General features: G+C 45.7%; 1 protein-coding gene across 1 annotated transcript in view; it reads left to right on the forward strand.

The window, feature by feature from the left end:
* MYL10 (myosin light chain 10) overlaps positions 1–15556 on the forward strand; it is a 28893-nt gene extending 13337 nt beyond the window's left edge. The window contains exons 4-7 of the mRNA XM_056864954.1: positions 231–335; positions 3537–3615; positions 13419–13467; positions 15319–15556. Of these exons, the coding sequence (XP_056720932.1) occupies positions 231–335; positions 3537–3615; positions 13419–13467; positions 15319–15417 (332 nt within the window). The 3' untranslated portion in view covers positions 15418–15556. The remainder of the gene's footprint in view (positions 1–230; positions 336–3536; positions 3616–13418; positions 13468–15318) is intronic.
* The last annotated feature ends 1468 nt before the right edge of the window (positions 15557–17024 follow it).

A 17024-nucleotide genomic window follows, 5' to 3' on the forward strand; every position in this document is an offset into this window, starting at 1 on the left:
CCCATGTCACAACTGACAAGGTGACCCCTGCAAGGGGCTTTCAAGGCAAGCGGGAAGCAGAGGTGGTTTGCCATTGCCTTCCTCTGCAGAGTCTTCCTCGGTGGTCTCCCATCCAGTTTATGGGTTATGCCAGTGCTTATTCCTGATTAGATATTAGGACTATGTTTTATTCTGGGCTATGTTTTACCAGGGTTGTTTTACATAACAGAAATGATGCTGTGATTTTGTAGGCCGCCTGAATGTCAAGAATGAAGAGTTAGAGGAGATGATTAAGGAAGCTCCAGGGGCCATTAACTTCACTGTCTTCCTTACAATGTTTGGTGAGAAGCTGAAAGGTAAGGGGTAGGGGTGAGGGCAAACTCTGCTCAGCTCAGGTCGGAATTGGCTTGGTAAAGAGCGCCCAGTGGTAAAACGGTCTGCATTAGGACTGTTGATTCGGTAAAACTCAAACTGGATAAAAGTCGAATAAATGCCAAATAAACAAACAAACAAACAAATAAAGAGATCGCCCATCTTCCTCCATAGAAATCCAATGCAAAGTGTTTGCATTGGAAGGGGGCGACCTCTTCCAGACCCCATAATTTTGGCACCCCTCACCCAATCTTCACCAAACTTGGGGGTTCTTGCAAGGAGAGTCCCTTGCAGCTATGCTGCAAATTTGGGGGCTCTACCTGCAAAAATACCCCCCAGGAGTCACAAAAAGCCATGAAAAGCCCCCATAGGGTTTAAATGGCTGAATTTTTCAGGAAAACCAAATTTAAAGCCGAATTCCTATGTTTACCAGTATAAGGAAATTCGCTATTCGGGATTTCCCGGTTTATTGGCCAATAAACCCAAAACCGAATTTTACTGAATTTTTCCCCCCAACAGCCCTAGTCTGCATGGTGCATGAATCTATTCACACTAAAGCAACCGCCTTTTAATGTTTTTCTAATGCTCTGGTGTCCTTCACATCTGCACAACATGGCGTGCAGAAATCCAGTGGGGGAGAGCCAATGTAAAAGCAGTTGGACTAGGAATCAGGAGAACTGGCTTCAAGTCCACCCCCTCCCTTGAAGCTCACTAAGTGACCTTGGGCTCATCACTCTCAGTCTAACCTACCACCCAGGGCTGTTGTGAAGATACAATGGAGGAGTGGACAACAACCCTTTGAGGTGGGTTAGGTAGGCAGGTGAGGTAAGTAGCTGGCTCAAGGTCCTCCAGTGGCTAGCAGTGATGTGAACCCATATCTCCTGTTCTTGATACTCTAACCCAGGAGTCCCCAAACTTTTTGAATCTGTGGAAGAGCCAGCGTGGTGCAGTAGTTAAGAGTGGTGGTTTGCAGCAGTGGACTCTGATCTGGAGAATCAGATTTGATTCCCCACTCCTCCACATGAGCGGTGGACACTAATCTATTTTCTCCAGGGGAACTGATCTCTATCAGCTGGAGATCAGTTGTAATAGCAGGAGATCTCCAGCTAGTACCTGGAGACTGGCAACCCTAGATACGCATATGGTATGTAATAATTACCTTGTGAAGGGTGTCAGCAACTGGTAGCTTAAATGTTTAGGAGTGTAAGTTGAGCCAACTGCATCCTTCAAAATATACGTTATTAAAATATACATTATTAAAGTCATTAGTATTTGGGAGGGGTTGTCTTCCCCACCCTGCATCCTCGGTGGGAGGAATAAAAGAAACATTTTGCATCCTGTCTTCCTCCTGGACTTTTAAGCTTTCAAGCACAATAATGTGCCAAGCATCCCCTATTGATTAGCTGGCGCATCAAGTGGTCTCTTTGATGAAGTGCGGCTTCTCTGTGTGGCGTACCAATTGCATTTCTTCCAACCCTTTGTAGAAAGGAGACCCATGTGGTTCGCATTAACACAAAACGCTTATTTTTGCTGTTGTTGTTGTAAGCTGCTCATCTGGCATCAGAATACGTATCGCTGTTCAAAGCAGCTGGTTTGTTCCAGGAATTCCCATCTCTCTCTCTCTCTCTCTCTCTCTCCCCCTCGTCTTTGCCCCCAAATGAATCTTTGACGGCTTGAATTGATTTTGAGCGCAACTAATTTTGTTCTATAAGAAATCACCTCTCTCCAAACGCACAGCATGCTTTTTGGCCCTGATAGAAAAAGGAATTGTACTACCCAAAAAAAAAAAAAAATGCTCTGTTTCTATTGAGCTTTGGTCCAGTTAAAAAAAATGAGCAAAGGGTCTTCTTTTTTATAGTTGGTTTTGCGCCATAAATCGAGGAGGAGGACATGGTGAACCTGGAGCTATTTCCCCCTTAATTAAGTCGAGGAAAAAAGTGGGGGGGAAGGGACATATTTACATAACAGAATTAAATTGGTTTAATAGACATTCCAGTTCTCCAGGGAACCCCGGGAATTGTAGTTCTGTGAAGAGTGCTAAAGATCATGCCAAACTACATTTCCCAGAATTCTTGAGCAGGCCATGATGTCCCGGATGTCAGGGACAACTACCTCTTCTAGGTGTACCTTTATTGGGAAAAATCCCCCCAAAGTTAGTGGGTCTTTGACCTTTTACAACATGTCATGACTATCTGGCGCCTGATATCCCCAAAGGAAAGTTAATTACCATTTAGTGTTTCCTTTACCACAGGAAAGGACAGGGTTTACCACTGGGTTACTTTGAACCATTTTGAGGAAGGGGTACAAAGTTACCCCAGATGGTTCATTAGAAAACTAGCAAACATCTGTTATCAGCTGTGGGATCTTTGTAAGCAATGCAAGAAATTACCAGCAGAGTAGGGAGCAAAGCATGCGTGTGAGACAAGCGAAGATGTATTTGTTAAAAATAAATGGGTACACAGTCTTCTGGTATTCAATGTAGGCTTGCCAGTCCCCACAGCTCCACCATCGGGAGCTTCGCAGGGCAGTGGCCTTAGTGCGCGCGCGCCTGGCACAGCATGCTTGCACGCCCACTAGGGTTGCCAGGTCCCTCTTCGCCACCGGTGGGAGGTTTTTGGGGCGGAGCCTGAGGAGAGTGGGGTTTGGGGAGGGGTTTCAATGCCATAGAGTTTAATTGCCAAAGCGGCCATTTTTCTCCAGGTGATCTGATCTCTATCAGCTGGAGATCAGTTGAATTAGCAGGAGATCTCCTGCTACTACCTGGCAGTTGGCAACCCTAACGCCCACATGTGATGTGCCTACGTCACTTCCGGTTTAACCCGGAAGTGACGGGGACGCTCTAGCGATCCCGGCCAAAACTCTATGGTTTCCATAGAGTTTTAACTGAGGGTGCTAGAGCGTCTGCGTCACTTTCGTGTTTACCCAAAGGTGACGTGTGCGCCGCGTTCACACGCGCATGCCCACAGTGCCCGCCAGCCCTCAGCTGGCTGGTGGGCAGCCCGGTGGATGGGCGGTAGTTTACCCGCCGCCACCAGGCAATTGGCAACCCTAAATCAATGGAATTACTTCACATGTTCAGATTCCAGTTGTCAAGGGTTCAGTAACTATGTATAGAAATCATGTATGAACTGGCTGATGCTTGTACAGAAGGAATCTTTAACGTATGTCTGCTTCTCCCCTTTTAGGCACCGATCCGGAAGAGATCATTCTGAACGCTTTTAGGGTTTTTGACCGGGAAGGAAAAGGTTATGTAAAAGCAGACTAGTAAGTTTTCTTTAAACAACAAGCCCCCTTTTAATCTTTGTGTATTGGTAAGTTCAGGTCATCATTATGTCAAGGAACACAAGTAATTCCCCTTCCTTCATCTTTGTTTTTTTATCAGGTGTGCATCTTGCCACTAGTGTCTATTGCAATGTACTTGTACAGGTGAAGTCTCTGATGGTGATTGGCTGAACAGATGGGGTGTCACAGAATGTTCACAGCAAAGCAGGCTGCAGTCCAACTTCTGTGAAGGAAGGGAAGTTTGTCAGTTTGGCTGAGATTAAAACACATCAGGGCAGGTTGAGAACTAAAAGACAAGATCCCAGAACTCTAGGATGATGAAAATCAAGGAGTCTCTAGAGTGGGTGACTTGAAGAAAAAGGGAAAAGGTGATTGGAACTGAGATAAAAAGGAAGTGTGAAGAGGGAATTCTTTGCAGTGCTTTACATGCAAAAGAGGCTCAATGGAATGGAAGATAAAGGAAGGAGTGAGAAATGCTAGGAAACAGGGTTGTCAGCACTGCCTCAGCAAATGTTGGAAGATTTTGAGGATGGTGCCTGGGGAAGGTGAAGTTTAGGGAGAATGTGTCACTTCCAGGTGACACTCTAGGAATTTCCCCTGATCTCTGTGATAAAGACTATAGAGAAACATGGAGATTCCTAGAATGTTGCTATGGAGGCCATTTTCGATCAGTTTTTTTCTCCCACTCCTCAATTTCTTAAGGTCAGGCGATTGGGTCTTCAGATGAGGGTTTGCCTGTTGTAGGTTGGCGAGTCAAGAGGCAGAGTGGCTGCAGACAGTAGTTACTGAGTGTAGATCCTGACAGGGGAATTTTTTTCAGTCAGACCTTCTGCCATTCTTCCAGCAGGATGTCCTTGTCTGTCCTAAGGAGCTGGTGAGGGCCAAGAGATAGCAGGGTAGGGCAGTGAAATTCAAATATTAATTTGAACCAAGTAGCACATTACTGGGCTGTCAGCATCTACTATGAATGTCATCTCTGAAATAATTCACTTTCATACTTTCAACCTTGGTTTAGAAAAGCCTGGCTGAAACTGGAGGAAAGTTTTGTTTTGATGGCTTCACAGTATGATACACAAGTTGGGGGCCTGGGAAGAATCACAAGGGAAAGAGCAAATGATTGAGAGATCCCCGTCCCCTTCCCCCATCGAGGATTCAATAAGCTCTTTGGAGCTTGAGCAGGCCAATTTCCTCATCTTGTTTTGTCCCCCCCCCTTTTAACTTATTCTTCTCTGCTTTCTACCTTCTGTGCCTCTAGGGCAGTGATGGCGAACCTTTTAGAGACCGAGTGCCCAAACTGCAACCCAAAACCCACTTATTTATCACAAAGTGCCAACACAGCAATTTAACCTGAATACTGAGGTTTCCAGCTGGGAGGAAACTCAGTATTCAGGTTAAATTGCAGTGTTGGCACTTTGCGATAAATAGGTGGGTTTTGGGTTGCAGTTTGGGGAGTCCAGGGAAGTCCAGGGAAGGGGGGGGGACGGGTTACTCCCAGCTGGGTGGCAGGGAGTCCAAGGGGGGGGACGGGTTACTCCCAGCTGGGTGGCGGGGAGTCCAGGGAAGGAGGGGCTTTGAACTGCTCCGCGCTGAGAAGTTCAAAGCCCCCGCCGCCCACCTGGGCGGCAGGGAGTCCAGGGAAGGCAGACGCGACTGCGTGCCCTCAGAGAGGGCTCGGCGTGCCAAGTCCGGCATACGTGCCATAGGTTCGCCAACACGGCTCTAGGGGCATGTTCCTTCCTTACTAAGCTGTATCTCTTTAGAGGGGAGAGGTTCTTTTTTCTTTTATTTCTTTTTTGTGTGTGGCTAATTTGCAAATTCATATTATTCTTCACACCTGAGGAATTCCTCAGTTACTCCCTCAAGCTGATCTTCTCTGTGGGTAGCCCAGTTTTTCTGCTTTCACAAGCCACCCAAATTAACTGTTAGCCTAAGTAATAATGTATTAACCAACCCACACTAAGAACCATAATACCAGATGTACAAATAGATGCAGATGACTTTCAATAAAAGGGAACATTGAGAAGGATGAATGAAGCTGGCTGCCATTTGAAATTGAACACATATCACATATCTGCATTCTGAAGTACTATCAAAATCCATCACGATGGGTAGCTGTGTTAGTCTGTCAATAGCAGTAGAAAAGAGCAAGAGTCCAGTAGCACCTTAAAGACTAACCATATTTCTGACAGGATGTGAGCCTTCATGAGCCACAGCTCACTTCTTCAGATATCTGAAGAATATTTGGTTAGTCTTGAAGGTGCTACTGGACTCTTGCTCTTTTCTACTGTCGTGGATGAAATATTAGGTAGTAGCTAGTAGCCAAGATGACTACAGGAACTTTCACATGCAGAAGCAGTAAACTCCTGAATACCAGTGTTAGGGGATAGCATTGGGGAAGCCCTTGGCCTCTACGGCCTGTTGTTAGCCCTCCAGGGCAATTGACCAGTGGGTGAAACAAGATGCTGAACCAGATGGAACACTAGTCTAATCCATCTGGCATCATCTGATCCAACAGGATTCCCCTCCTCACAGCATTCAGGTTTGAATTCTTATCTCCTAATTTTGATAGGGCCCAGATCTGGATGGCCCAGGATAGCCTGGTCTCATCAGATCTCAGAAGCTAAGCAGGGAAGCCCTGTTTAATACTTGGATGGAAGACCTCCAAGGAAGTCCAGGGTTGCTACACAGAGGCAGGCAATGGCAAACCATCTCAGTCGAAGGCTTTCACGGTCAGAGTTCATTGGTTCTTGTAGGTTATCCAGGCTGTGTAACCGTGGTCTTGGTATTTTCTTTCCTGACGTTTCGCCAGCAGCTGTGGCAGGCATCTTCAGAGGAGTAACACTGAAGGACAGTGTCTCTCAGAGACACTGTGTCTCTCAGAGACACTGTCCTTCAGTGTTACTCCTCTGAAGATGCCTGCCACAGCTGCTGGCGAAACGTCAGGAAAGAAAATACCAAGACCACGGTTACACAGCCCGGATAACCTACAAGAACCAGCAAACCATCTCTGTTCACCTCTTGCCTTTAGAACCCTATAGGGTCGCCAGAGGTCACTGTGACTTAACAGTTCTACCCCACCACATGCATTTTTCCCACAGGGGTAAAAGCAACATAGGGTTGGCTTTTTTAACAGCAAGAAAACAGTAGGGGGATTCTCTGGAAGAAGAAGAAGAAGAAGAAGATGATGAAGAAGAAGAAGATGAAGAAGAAGAGTTGGTTTTTATATGCCAATTTTCTCTGACTTTTTTAAGGATAATCAACTGGCTTACGATCTCCTTCCCTTCCTCTCCCCACAACAGACACCTTGTGAGGTAGGTGAGGCCGACAGAGTTCAGAGAGAACAATGACTAGTCCAAGGTCACCCAGCTGGTTTTATGTGTAGGAGTAGGGAATCAAACCCAGTTCTCCAGATTAGAGTCCACTGCTCCTAACCACTACACCATGCTGGCTCTCCTAGCCAGAGGCTGCACCTGCCAATAAAATAAAATAAAATAAAATAAAATAAAATAAAATAAAATAAAATAAAATAAAATAAAATAAAATAAAATAAAATAAAAACAGAAGTAGCCATAAGGTGTAGTCGAACCTTCTGCTTTGGGTAATGGATATATGGAATGAGCAATTCCTCACCAAACCAAAATACAACGTATCTTAAGTGCAACCAGCCAGCCTGCAGGGTATTGAAAAGACAACCATGGGATATGTCTTTTTGGCAGTAGGACCACCCTGAAAACCACATTTCCATCTGTATTCATTAAATTACACCGCCTCAAAGAGATCCATCTAAGGTTGTTTCCAAGCTTCAAGTGATACTAATGCACATTAAGAACATAGGACCAAGATCCATGTTTGCAAACTATAGATGTATGCTGTATAAACTCTGGATTTTCTTGGCTTCAAAAGGCCAGTTTCCCATTCCCCCCGTCCCAAACCCTGCCAACTTCAGTATACAGTTGCTTCATGTTCGTCACCACAACAGAACAATTTTTGCTTATTAGACCCAAGGGCAATGCCGATCATTGCAGAACAAACCATTAAATCAGATCCATGAGTGTGTTTGAGCCGCAGCTTATCCATATATCCATACAATTCCAAAGTGCCGACTTTTGACTTTGTTTTTTGAAAGAGATGCTCACGCAGGCCTTTGAAAGCCGGGCCTCTGTCAAGACAAAGCTTGCTATTAATTAATGATGCTTCGTATTTTTAAAAGGCAGCGGGGGGAGGAAATGGCGGGACGACGCCCCCACAACTGGCCATGCGTGACCTTTTAATAAGAACGTTCATATAATTAACATCCTTTCGGGGTATTTCATTTTTTCCACTGCGTATTCACCTCTCGCTTGGAAACTCGTGAGTCATTCACAAGGCTGTTAGAACCGATTGCCTGCACAATGACAAAGGTTTTTTCTTTCTTGGTTATATTATACACACACACACACACACACACATATACATATATACTGTGCAGACATTCTCTACGGGGTTGAATTTGAGAAAGAAATGGAGAGTCATCCTCTCTCTCTCAAACCCCTTGTCTTACAGTGGTTCCCAAAGTGGGCAGTACCACCCCCTGGGGGGGGATTACCTAGGGGGGCACTAAGAGGCAAGGGGGCAGCAGAGGGGTGCTAGAGGTAGGCCCCCTTCAACTGTTGTTGGATAGGGTAGGGGGCGCTGGGGTTGAGTTTGTGGAACCAAGGGGGGGGGGTGGCCTGAAAAGTTTGGGAACCACTGTCTTAGACAAAGGTCTTGAACAATAAAACCACAAAACTTAAATAAGACCCATATCTAAAAACACCTCCCTTTGAATCTTCTCTGCAGCCTCTAAAAATGAGCAACAAAATAAGGGGTCTGAGTCCTCTAAGAGTAACTGAACCTTTTGCTGTAAAGTTGCTCAAGAAAACGCAGACCGTTCATTAAAACATAGCATAATCCATTTTAGCCTAAATTGGAACACATGCTTGGGTAAAACTGGCCCAGCCATTACAAAAGGAGGTTGTAAAGGTCCCTTGAAATCCATGAGGGTTACTTGTGAGTCACTGCGTTAAGGGAAAGGGTTGCAACTGATATCACGTTTCCAGGAGTCATCTTACAATGCCAGGCTACCAACAGAGTTCTGCCCATTTGTGCCAATCTGGTGAACTGGGTTGGTTTCGCCACCCCCACGCATGAAGCAAGCTGGGTGACCTTGGGCTAGTCACAGCTCTCTTAGAGCTCTCTCAGCCCCACCCACCTCACGGGGTGTCTGTGGTGGGGAGGGGAAGGGAAGGTGATTGTAAGCCGGTTTGATTGTTCCTTAAGTGGTAGAGAAAGTTGGCATATAAAAACCAAAAATGAAAAAGAAAGAAAAAAAAACACATGAACACATGAAGCTGCCTTCTACTGAATCAGACACTTGGTCTGTCAAAGTCAGTATTGTCTACTCAGATTGGCAGCGGCTCTCCAAGGTCTCAGGCAGTGGTCTTTTACATCACCAATTGCCTAAGCTCTTTAACTGGAGATGCCGGGGATTGAACCTGGGACTTTCTGCATGCCAATCAGATGCTCTACCATTGAACCACGGCCCAAACAAACAAACAAACAAATTTTTTTATCCCTGGGGAGTTTCGTTTGGGATGGAAATACTCCCCAAATGCCTGTCAGGTTTTTTTCAGAGGATGGGTTGAAAGTTAAAGATATTTACTGAAGTTCAAAGCCCAACTAGGGCATAGGGTTGCCAAACTCCAGGTGTTGCCTGGAGATCTTCTGGAATTACAACTGATCTCCAGATTAGAGATCAGTTCCCCTGAAGGAGGGTGGACTCTATAGCATTATACCTTGCTGAGGTCCCTCCCCTCCCCAAACCCCACCTTCCCCATGCTCTACCCCCCAAAATCTCCAGGAATTTCCCAAATCAGAGTTGGCAACCCTATCTAGGAGACTGCTACAGCCGATGCGTTAAAGATATATGACCATTCCTGTTGTCTTAGCTGTGGTTCTTCCAGGTTCCTCTACCAAAGAGCGAACGCAATTTTTTTAAAAAAATACTGGGGTTAGCCGACACTGTCCACAACGAATGCGCTCTCCTGTCCCACATCAAGGCCGATGGGTCACACAATGGTTTGTGTAAACCCATTTGGAAAGTCTTTAGTTTGTTTTCCCCTGGAGAAACAAATAATATGGAAAACAACTGTGCAAAAAAAAAAAAAAGCCTCCCCAAAGCTCCCAGCTTTTCATTTTGGAAAATCTGAGCCTTCGTTTCTCTATAAAATAAATAATGGAAACTGTGCTGGGATTCTTCACTCTGTCCTCCTCATGTGTAACACTGCCAGAGGCTGCAGGGCTGTACATCAGAAGCTTATAATTATATTTGATCTTTCTCCCCTCCCCGTTCTAAGCTTTGCGCCAAATTCTTTCCCCCAAACTCTGTATGGATGCATGGGGTGGTAAAATGCCAAAATACTGGTGGGTTTCTGAAGAAGAGAGGTGTTGGGCTTTGAGGCTGTTCAGATCCTGAACTTCAGAAGCACACGTGCGGGCAGGAGTCTAGCTGCACCTGAGCTACTAAAAGATTTAGTGTGAAATATGAATATGCTTCCATGAATTGGAGCCCGCTTTGTCAGATGCACACATGAAAGGTTTAGTCGGCAGATTAAGGTTGTCAACCTCCAAGTACTAGATGGAGATCTCCTGCTATTACAACTGATCTCCAGCTGATAGATATCAGTTTACCTGGAGAAAATGGCCGCTTTGGCAATTGGACTCTATGGCATTGAAGTCCCACCCCTCCCCAAACCCCGCCCTCCTCAGACTCCACCCCAAAAACCTCCCACTGGTGGCGAAGAAGGACCTGGCAACCCTACAGCAGATATACGTGGAGTTTGAGAGAAAGGATACAAACAGCAGTCTAAAAGTCATGTTTCTGCCCTTCATTGTTATCAGCTTATGACGGTGTACCAGAAGGTCCCAGGTTCAGCCCCTGCATCTCCAATTCAAAAGGGTCAGGTAGAAGGTGATGGGAAAGTAGGGTTTCCAACTGCCAGGTAGTAGCAGGAGATCTCCTGCTAATTCGACTGATCTCCAGCTGATATAGATCAGATCACCTGGAGAAAAATGGCCACTTTGGCAAATGAACTCTATGGCATTGAAGTCCCTCCCCAAACCCCACCCTCTTCAGGCCCCACCCCCAAAATCTCCTGCCGATTGCGAAGAGGGACCTGGCAACCCTATGGGAAAGACCTCTTCTTGAGACCCTGCCAGTCAGAATGGACAATACTGACCTTGATAGACTGATATCTAATTCAGTGTAAAGCAGCTTCATGTACCAATGTGTGTCCCTGCTCTTCTATCTGTGTGTGTAAAGTTCTGTCAAGTCACAGCCAACTAATGGCACTTTAGTAGGGTTTTCAAGGCAAGAGACAAACAGAGGTGGTTTGCCATTGCCTTCCTCTGCGTAATAACTCTGGTATTCTGTGGTGGTCTCCCATAGCCAGGCCAGACCCTGCTTATAGTCTGAGATCTGACGAGATCAGGCTAGCCTGGGCCATCTAGGTGAGGGCCATCTGGTCTTCTGCAGTGGGCCAAATAGCTCCCCCAGACCATTTCTGTTTGGGGAAACAGTGCAGGGAAAGAGGGGACGAAACTCCCCAGAACATGTGGTCTGATCTGGAGCAGGACTAGTGCCCACGGCATGAGAGAAAACACAAATTACGCAAGACTGTCATGGATTTCACAGGCTGGATTCGTGGTCTCTACCACCTTGTATCCTTTGAACACCATCTCGTAGAAATAAAAACCCTTGGGATTTCCCCCCCCCCCTTTTCTTCCCTCGACATTCCTCAGATGATATAGGAAGAGCCCTGCTGGATCAAATTGAATGTTCATATAGTCCAGCATCCATAGGTTGGCCAGACAGATGCTTCAGGGCATCTGGTTTCCTAGGGTGCAGATCAAAACACAAAACATACAGTTCAAAAGTGTGTGGTTCTAACAAGAAATGAGAGAAGCTTTGCATCCAGAGTCAGAAAAATGAAGGAAGATAAATAGATTTTCTTTTAAAAATGATGTTGCAATATGCATCTCTCCCTGTGGTTCTCATGCCACTGAAATCTTCGACATGTGCTGGCGCTTGGGAAGTTTTCGGTGATTATAAATTCAGTTTCTAGAAAGTTGTGTTTTAGAATTAACCTCAGGAAGGCTCCTTCCTTTTGGCCTTTCACGTACCTGATGAGACCATTTGCTGATAGGGTTGCCAACTTCCAGATCATGGAAAATATCCCACATTTACAATTGATCTCCAGGCTACAGAGATCAATTCCCCTGGAGAAAATGGCTGCTCTGGAGGGTGGAATCCATAGGATTATTCCCTCTTGGGGTCCCTTCCTAGGCGCCACCCCCAAATCTCCATGAATTTCCCAATCCAAAGCTGGCAACCCTACTCGCTGATCCAGGAGCGTACCACTAACCTACATTCTACGGTTGCCAGCTCCGGGTTGGGAAATACCTGGAGATTTTTGGGGCGCAGCCTGATGAGGGCAGGGTTTGGGGAGGGGAGGGACTTCAATGCCATAGAGTTGAATCACCAAAGTGGCCAATTTCTCCAGGGGAACTGATCTCTATTGGCTGGAGATCAGTTGTAATAGCAGGAGATCTCCAACCACCGCCTGGAGGTTGGCAAGCCTACTACATTCCCACAAGTACAAAGTCACCATTTTGTGGTTGACAAAGAGGCTCCATTTCTCTCGGCACGTTCAGCTTGCCTGGAGACTTTAAAACATTACTGATGCTGATCAGGCGCTCCGCATCTGTACTGTGTGGCTTGTAAGATAGTCACGGAGGCCCAGATGGTGAACCGAAGGTAAGAATACCTGTGATTATTCTTTAAGAGATGAAAGAGGATTATGTCCAGAAAATGTGTGCACTCATACATAAGGAAAATGCACACCTATGCTATAGCAACCACCCCACATGCACAAACAAAAGAGCACATGCTTAATATAAATGCATGACGCATACCCACAACAGCCAGATTGAAATTCACCAGCCAGCACTGTCAGTTCTATATTTTCCTCAAGAAAACCTCCTGCTTTCAGCAAGCCAATGAGCAGGGGATTAAGGCAACAGCCCTCCCCCTGTTGTCCCCACCCCAGCTAGTAATATTGATGTATACTGCTACTGAATATGCAGGTTCTATTGAACTCTCCTCACTTAGCAACTGTTGGTAGGTCTCTGCTCCTCCACGAATGTATATTATCCTTAGCCAGTGACCATCATAAACAGTTGGGGCACCAATTTTCCCAAATTGTGTGGGAAAGGATTTCCTTTTACCTGCCATGAATTTGTTACCAATCTGTTTCAGTCAGTTGCTGCCTCTGAGTAGGAACTTCTGCCTCAAAAATTTCTTTTTAGGTGAAGCTGACAGCAATTTAGGGATGTATTGGAAAAACCAGAATCAGACACTGAAGACATATCTCCTGCCTCAGATATTTTCTGCTTTCCTCCAGATTCCTCAGACCCTTTTTGCCTGAGCCAGAACCAAGTTTGCACCAACATTTCATTGAGGTGACACCAGAGACAATTCTAGTGCCAATTACAGTGAGATAGGAGAGAATGTAGGAATGGATGAAGACACTTCTACATTTCAGTGATAGCGGAGTAAGCACTGCATTTATACCCGATTGCTTTACCAAGCAGTTACCAATTTCCAGTGAGCTTCCAAAAAGTGCATAAATGGTTTCTGCACGTCACCCACAAGCGTCCACACCCTTGTCCTTAAATCAACGCATTTGTTTTCTCTCTCTTTTAAACAGCATGAAAGAAATGCTCACAACGCAGGCTGATCGGTTCACTGAGGAAGAGGTAAGATTCCCCCCTCATACCCACACCCTTTACTCAAACACGAAGGTTTTCCATTTGGCAAGAGAGGTTTCCACTTTTTGGATTTCAAAGTTGAGCCTTGGCGTGACAAGTCACAGGGATCTGTGGGCGTTCGGTACCTAGGGACAAACATGAAAACAGTCATTCATGGTCAGATCTACGTCACATCAGAGAGTGCCGCAAAGGAAGGCCAGGATGCCGAGTGTGACGTGAATGGCTTTCTATAGCTATACATTATGGACCGATGAGAAAAACTCATGGCAGAGTTGCCATTTTCAGTAGAAACCCCGTGTGTATAAGACAACCTTTTTTCTTAAACATTTAGCCCCAAAATTAGGGGGGGGGTCATCTTATACACGGATGTTGCCGCTGGCCCCGCCCGTGACAGGCTCTTTCGCCCTATAAGACTCCCCCGTGTATAAGACAGCCCCAATTTTTTCTTAATTTTAGGTTAAAAAAATAGGGGTCGTCTTATACATGGAGGTGTTTTATAGGCAGAAAAATACGGTATGTCCATTTGTCTCATTCTTCTCTTAGGCAATCCTGTTGAATGCTGTTGGGCTCCCCATAAAGGTAGCCTGGAAACAGCACCTGGTTTAAGGCCAACTGGATGTTACTTTTTAAAATGAATCTGGGTTTTGGTTCCTGTGACTCAACTAGCGTTCCTCGCGGTCAGTTGGCAGCTGCAAAAAACTCACTGCCAATATGCTGCAGGGCCTGATGCAGAATATTGCATGCCCAGCCAAATCAACGGGACAAGTAACGACTCATCCCTAGAGTTGCCAATTCCAGTTTGGGAAATCCCTGGAGATTTAGGAGGTGGAGCCTGAGGAGGGCAGAGTTTGAGGAGAAGGGGAGCTCTGTGGGATTTTATTCCATAGCAGGTTTGTTAACCTCCATGTGGGTCTTAGAAATCTCCTGGAATTACAACGGATCTCCAGCATACAGTTGTCAGGTCCCCCCTAGCCACTGGTGGGAGCTTTGTGGAGGCGGGGCTGGGGGTGGTGATCTGCACATGCAGCACGATGACATCACTTCCGGGTTTACCCAGGAAGCGCCGGCATTGCATGACACGTTCTAGCACTGTTCTCCAAAAACTCTATGGAAACCATGGAGTTTTGGGGGGAGAATGCTAGAGCATCCCCATCAATGTCATTGCACCCTGAGCATGGATCACTTCCCACCCTTCATCTGGCCTGCTTCCACCCATCGGCCAACTGAGGGTCAGTGGGCAACCTGGTTAATTGGTGGGCAATTGTCTGCCATAACCAGGCAAGTGGGAACCCTAGTTCCCCTGGAGAGAATGGCTGCTTTGAAGGGCGGACTCTATGGCACAGTATCCCGCTGAGGTCCCTCCCCGCCCCAAATCCCACCCTCCCCGAGTTCCACCTCCCAAATCTCCAGGAATTTCCTAACTCAGATTTGGCAACCATCTTCCATAAAGTCTACCCTCCAAAGCTGCCATTTTCTCCAGGGAAATCAGTTGTAATTTCAGAACCTGGAGGGATGGCAACCTACCCCCAGGTCCATCTAGGATCCGGAAAACAGTGCAGGGGAGGAAGTGTTTTTGAATTGTACCCTGTTTCTTTTACATTTTGGATTTGTAAGCTGCCTTGAGCCAAAAAGGAAAGGTGGGATATAAATATTTTGATTAATAAATATTCACGTATTAGGCTCTCTAACTCAACAGAAACATTATTTTCTAGTGTGAACAATGGCTCAAATCCTCAAGGACCTGGACTTGCCTAGGATTCCGTGTGTCTGAGGGGAAATTATCATGTTCTTTCCCTGCATCCTGTACTTTTAAACCTTTATTTCCTACTTATTTCTCAGGTCAAGCAGACTTTTACTGCTTTTCCTCCCGATCCCTCTGGTAACCTTGACTACAAGAACCTTGTTTATGTTATTACACACGGAGAGGAGAAGGACTGAAAGACGTCAAGACAAGCTGTCAAGAGAGCATTATTGACCACAGCCTCTCTGGGTTATCCAGCAGGCTCCGTTTTGATGTGCCATGGAGCCGAATCCTGTAAAATGATCCGAATGAGATTAAAACCATTATACTAAATGATCTTCTTCTCATAATGGCTGAAGATACCATTTCTGTCCCATTCCCCCACTTCACATATTCTCATTTTCGACTGTTATTCTTGTGTTCTAGAGACACTCCCTTTTTTATGACTTGTGGATACTTCTGACATTCACTAAATGGTTGACTGGCCAGCATGACGTTGTGTACTTATTTGTTTAGTAAAATTTTATCCCTCCCTCTCTCCAATTAAATTGAAAATAAGTAAAACATCTAAAAAAAACTCTAAAAAGTGAATATAATCAAGGATAAATCCATTGTTCGCAGAACCAAAATTAGGGGTGCCAGTCATAGATGGAAACCTGCGGGGAATGTTTGGGCTGAGGTGGGGACAATGGTGTTGTGGTTATGCCAACACATGATATTACTTCTGAAGGAAAACTGGACATGGTTGTGCCAGGACAATTCATCCCGAAGTCCATGGTTGAATGCCAACAAACCCCTACCATTTCCCCCCATTGGCCTGTTATGTAGCAGTGGAAAACGAAGGACCCAGACTGGTGGTTTCCCACTTTAGGGTCACTTTGGTTTGGGTCCACATTAGGGAGAAAGGCAGGGAATAAATGAAGTAAATAAATATCTTGATTAGGGCTTCAAAAATCAAAATGAGGACTCTGAACTGGGCCTAAAAACAAACTGGGAAAGGATGCAATTAAATCAGAGTCGTAGTAGTGTGTGTTACAGTCATTCTGTCTGGATGTCACGTAACTATGGCCAGATCGTTGGATTGCATTCTCGGCCTGCATAAGAAACCCCCTCCCTCCACCAATCTGAAACTACTTTAGAACTCACATCCAAATATAACACTCTATATGTGTGAGAGCCATCGTGGTGCAGTGGATAAGAGCCGTGGTTTGGACTGGTGGACTCTCATCTGGAGAACCGGGTTCGATTCCCCACTCCTCCACATGAGTGGCGGAGGCTAATCTGGTGTACTGGATTTGATTCCCCACTCCTACGCACCAAGCCAGCTGGTTGACCTTGGGCAAGTTACAGCTCTATTAAGAGCTCTCTCAGACCCACCTACCTCACAGGGTGTCTGTTGAAGGGAGTGGAAGGGAAGGTGATTGTAAGCCTGTTTGAGTCTTCCTTAAGTGGTGTGTGTGTGTGTTAAGTGCCGTCAAGTCGCTTCCGACTCATGGTGACCCTATGAATGAAAGTCCTCCAAAATGTCCTATCTTTGACAGCCTTGCTCAGATCTTGCAAATTGAAGGCTGTGGCTTCCTTTATTGAGTCAATCCATCTCTTGTTGGGTCTTCCTCTTTTCCTGCTGCCCTCAACTTTTCCTATCATGACGGTCTTTTCCAGTGACTCTTGTCGTCTCATGACGTGACCAAAATACGAAGTCGGCATATAAAAACCAACTCTTCTTCTTCTTCTTCTTCTTCTTCTTCTTCTTCTTCTTCTTCTTCTTCTTCTTCTTCTTCTTCTTCTTCTTCTTCTTCTTCTT

The sequence above is a fragment of the Euleptes europaea genome, chromosome 19 (genome assembly GCF_029931775.1).
Source record: "Euleptes europaea isolate rEulEur1 chromosome 19, rEulEur1.hap1, whole genome shotgun sequence".
Lineage (NCBI taxonomy): Eukaryota > Metazoa > Chordata > Lepidosauria > Squamata > Sphaerodactylidae > Euleptes > Euleptes europaea.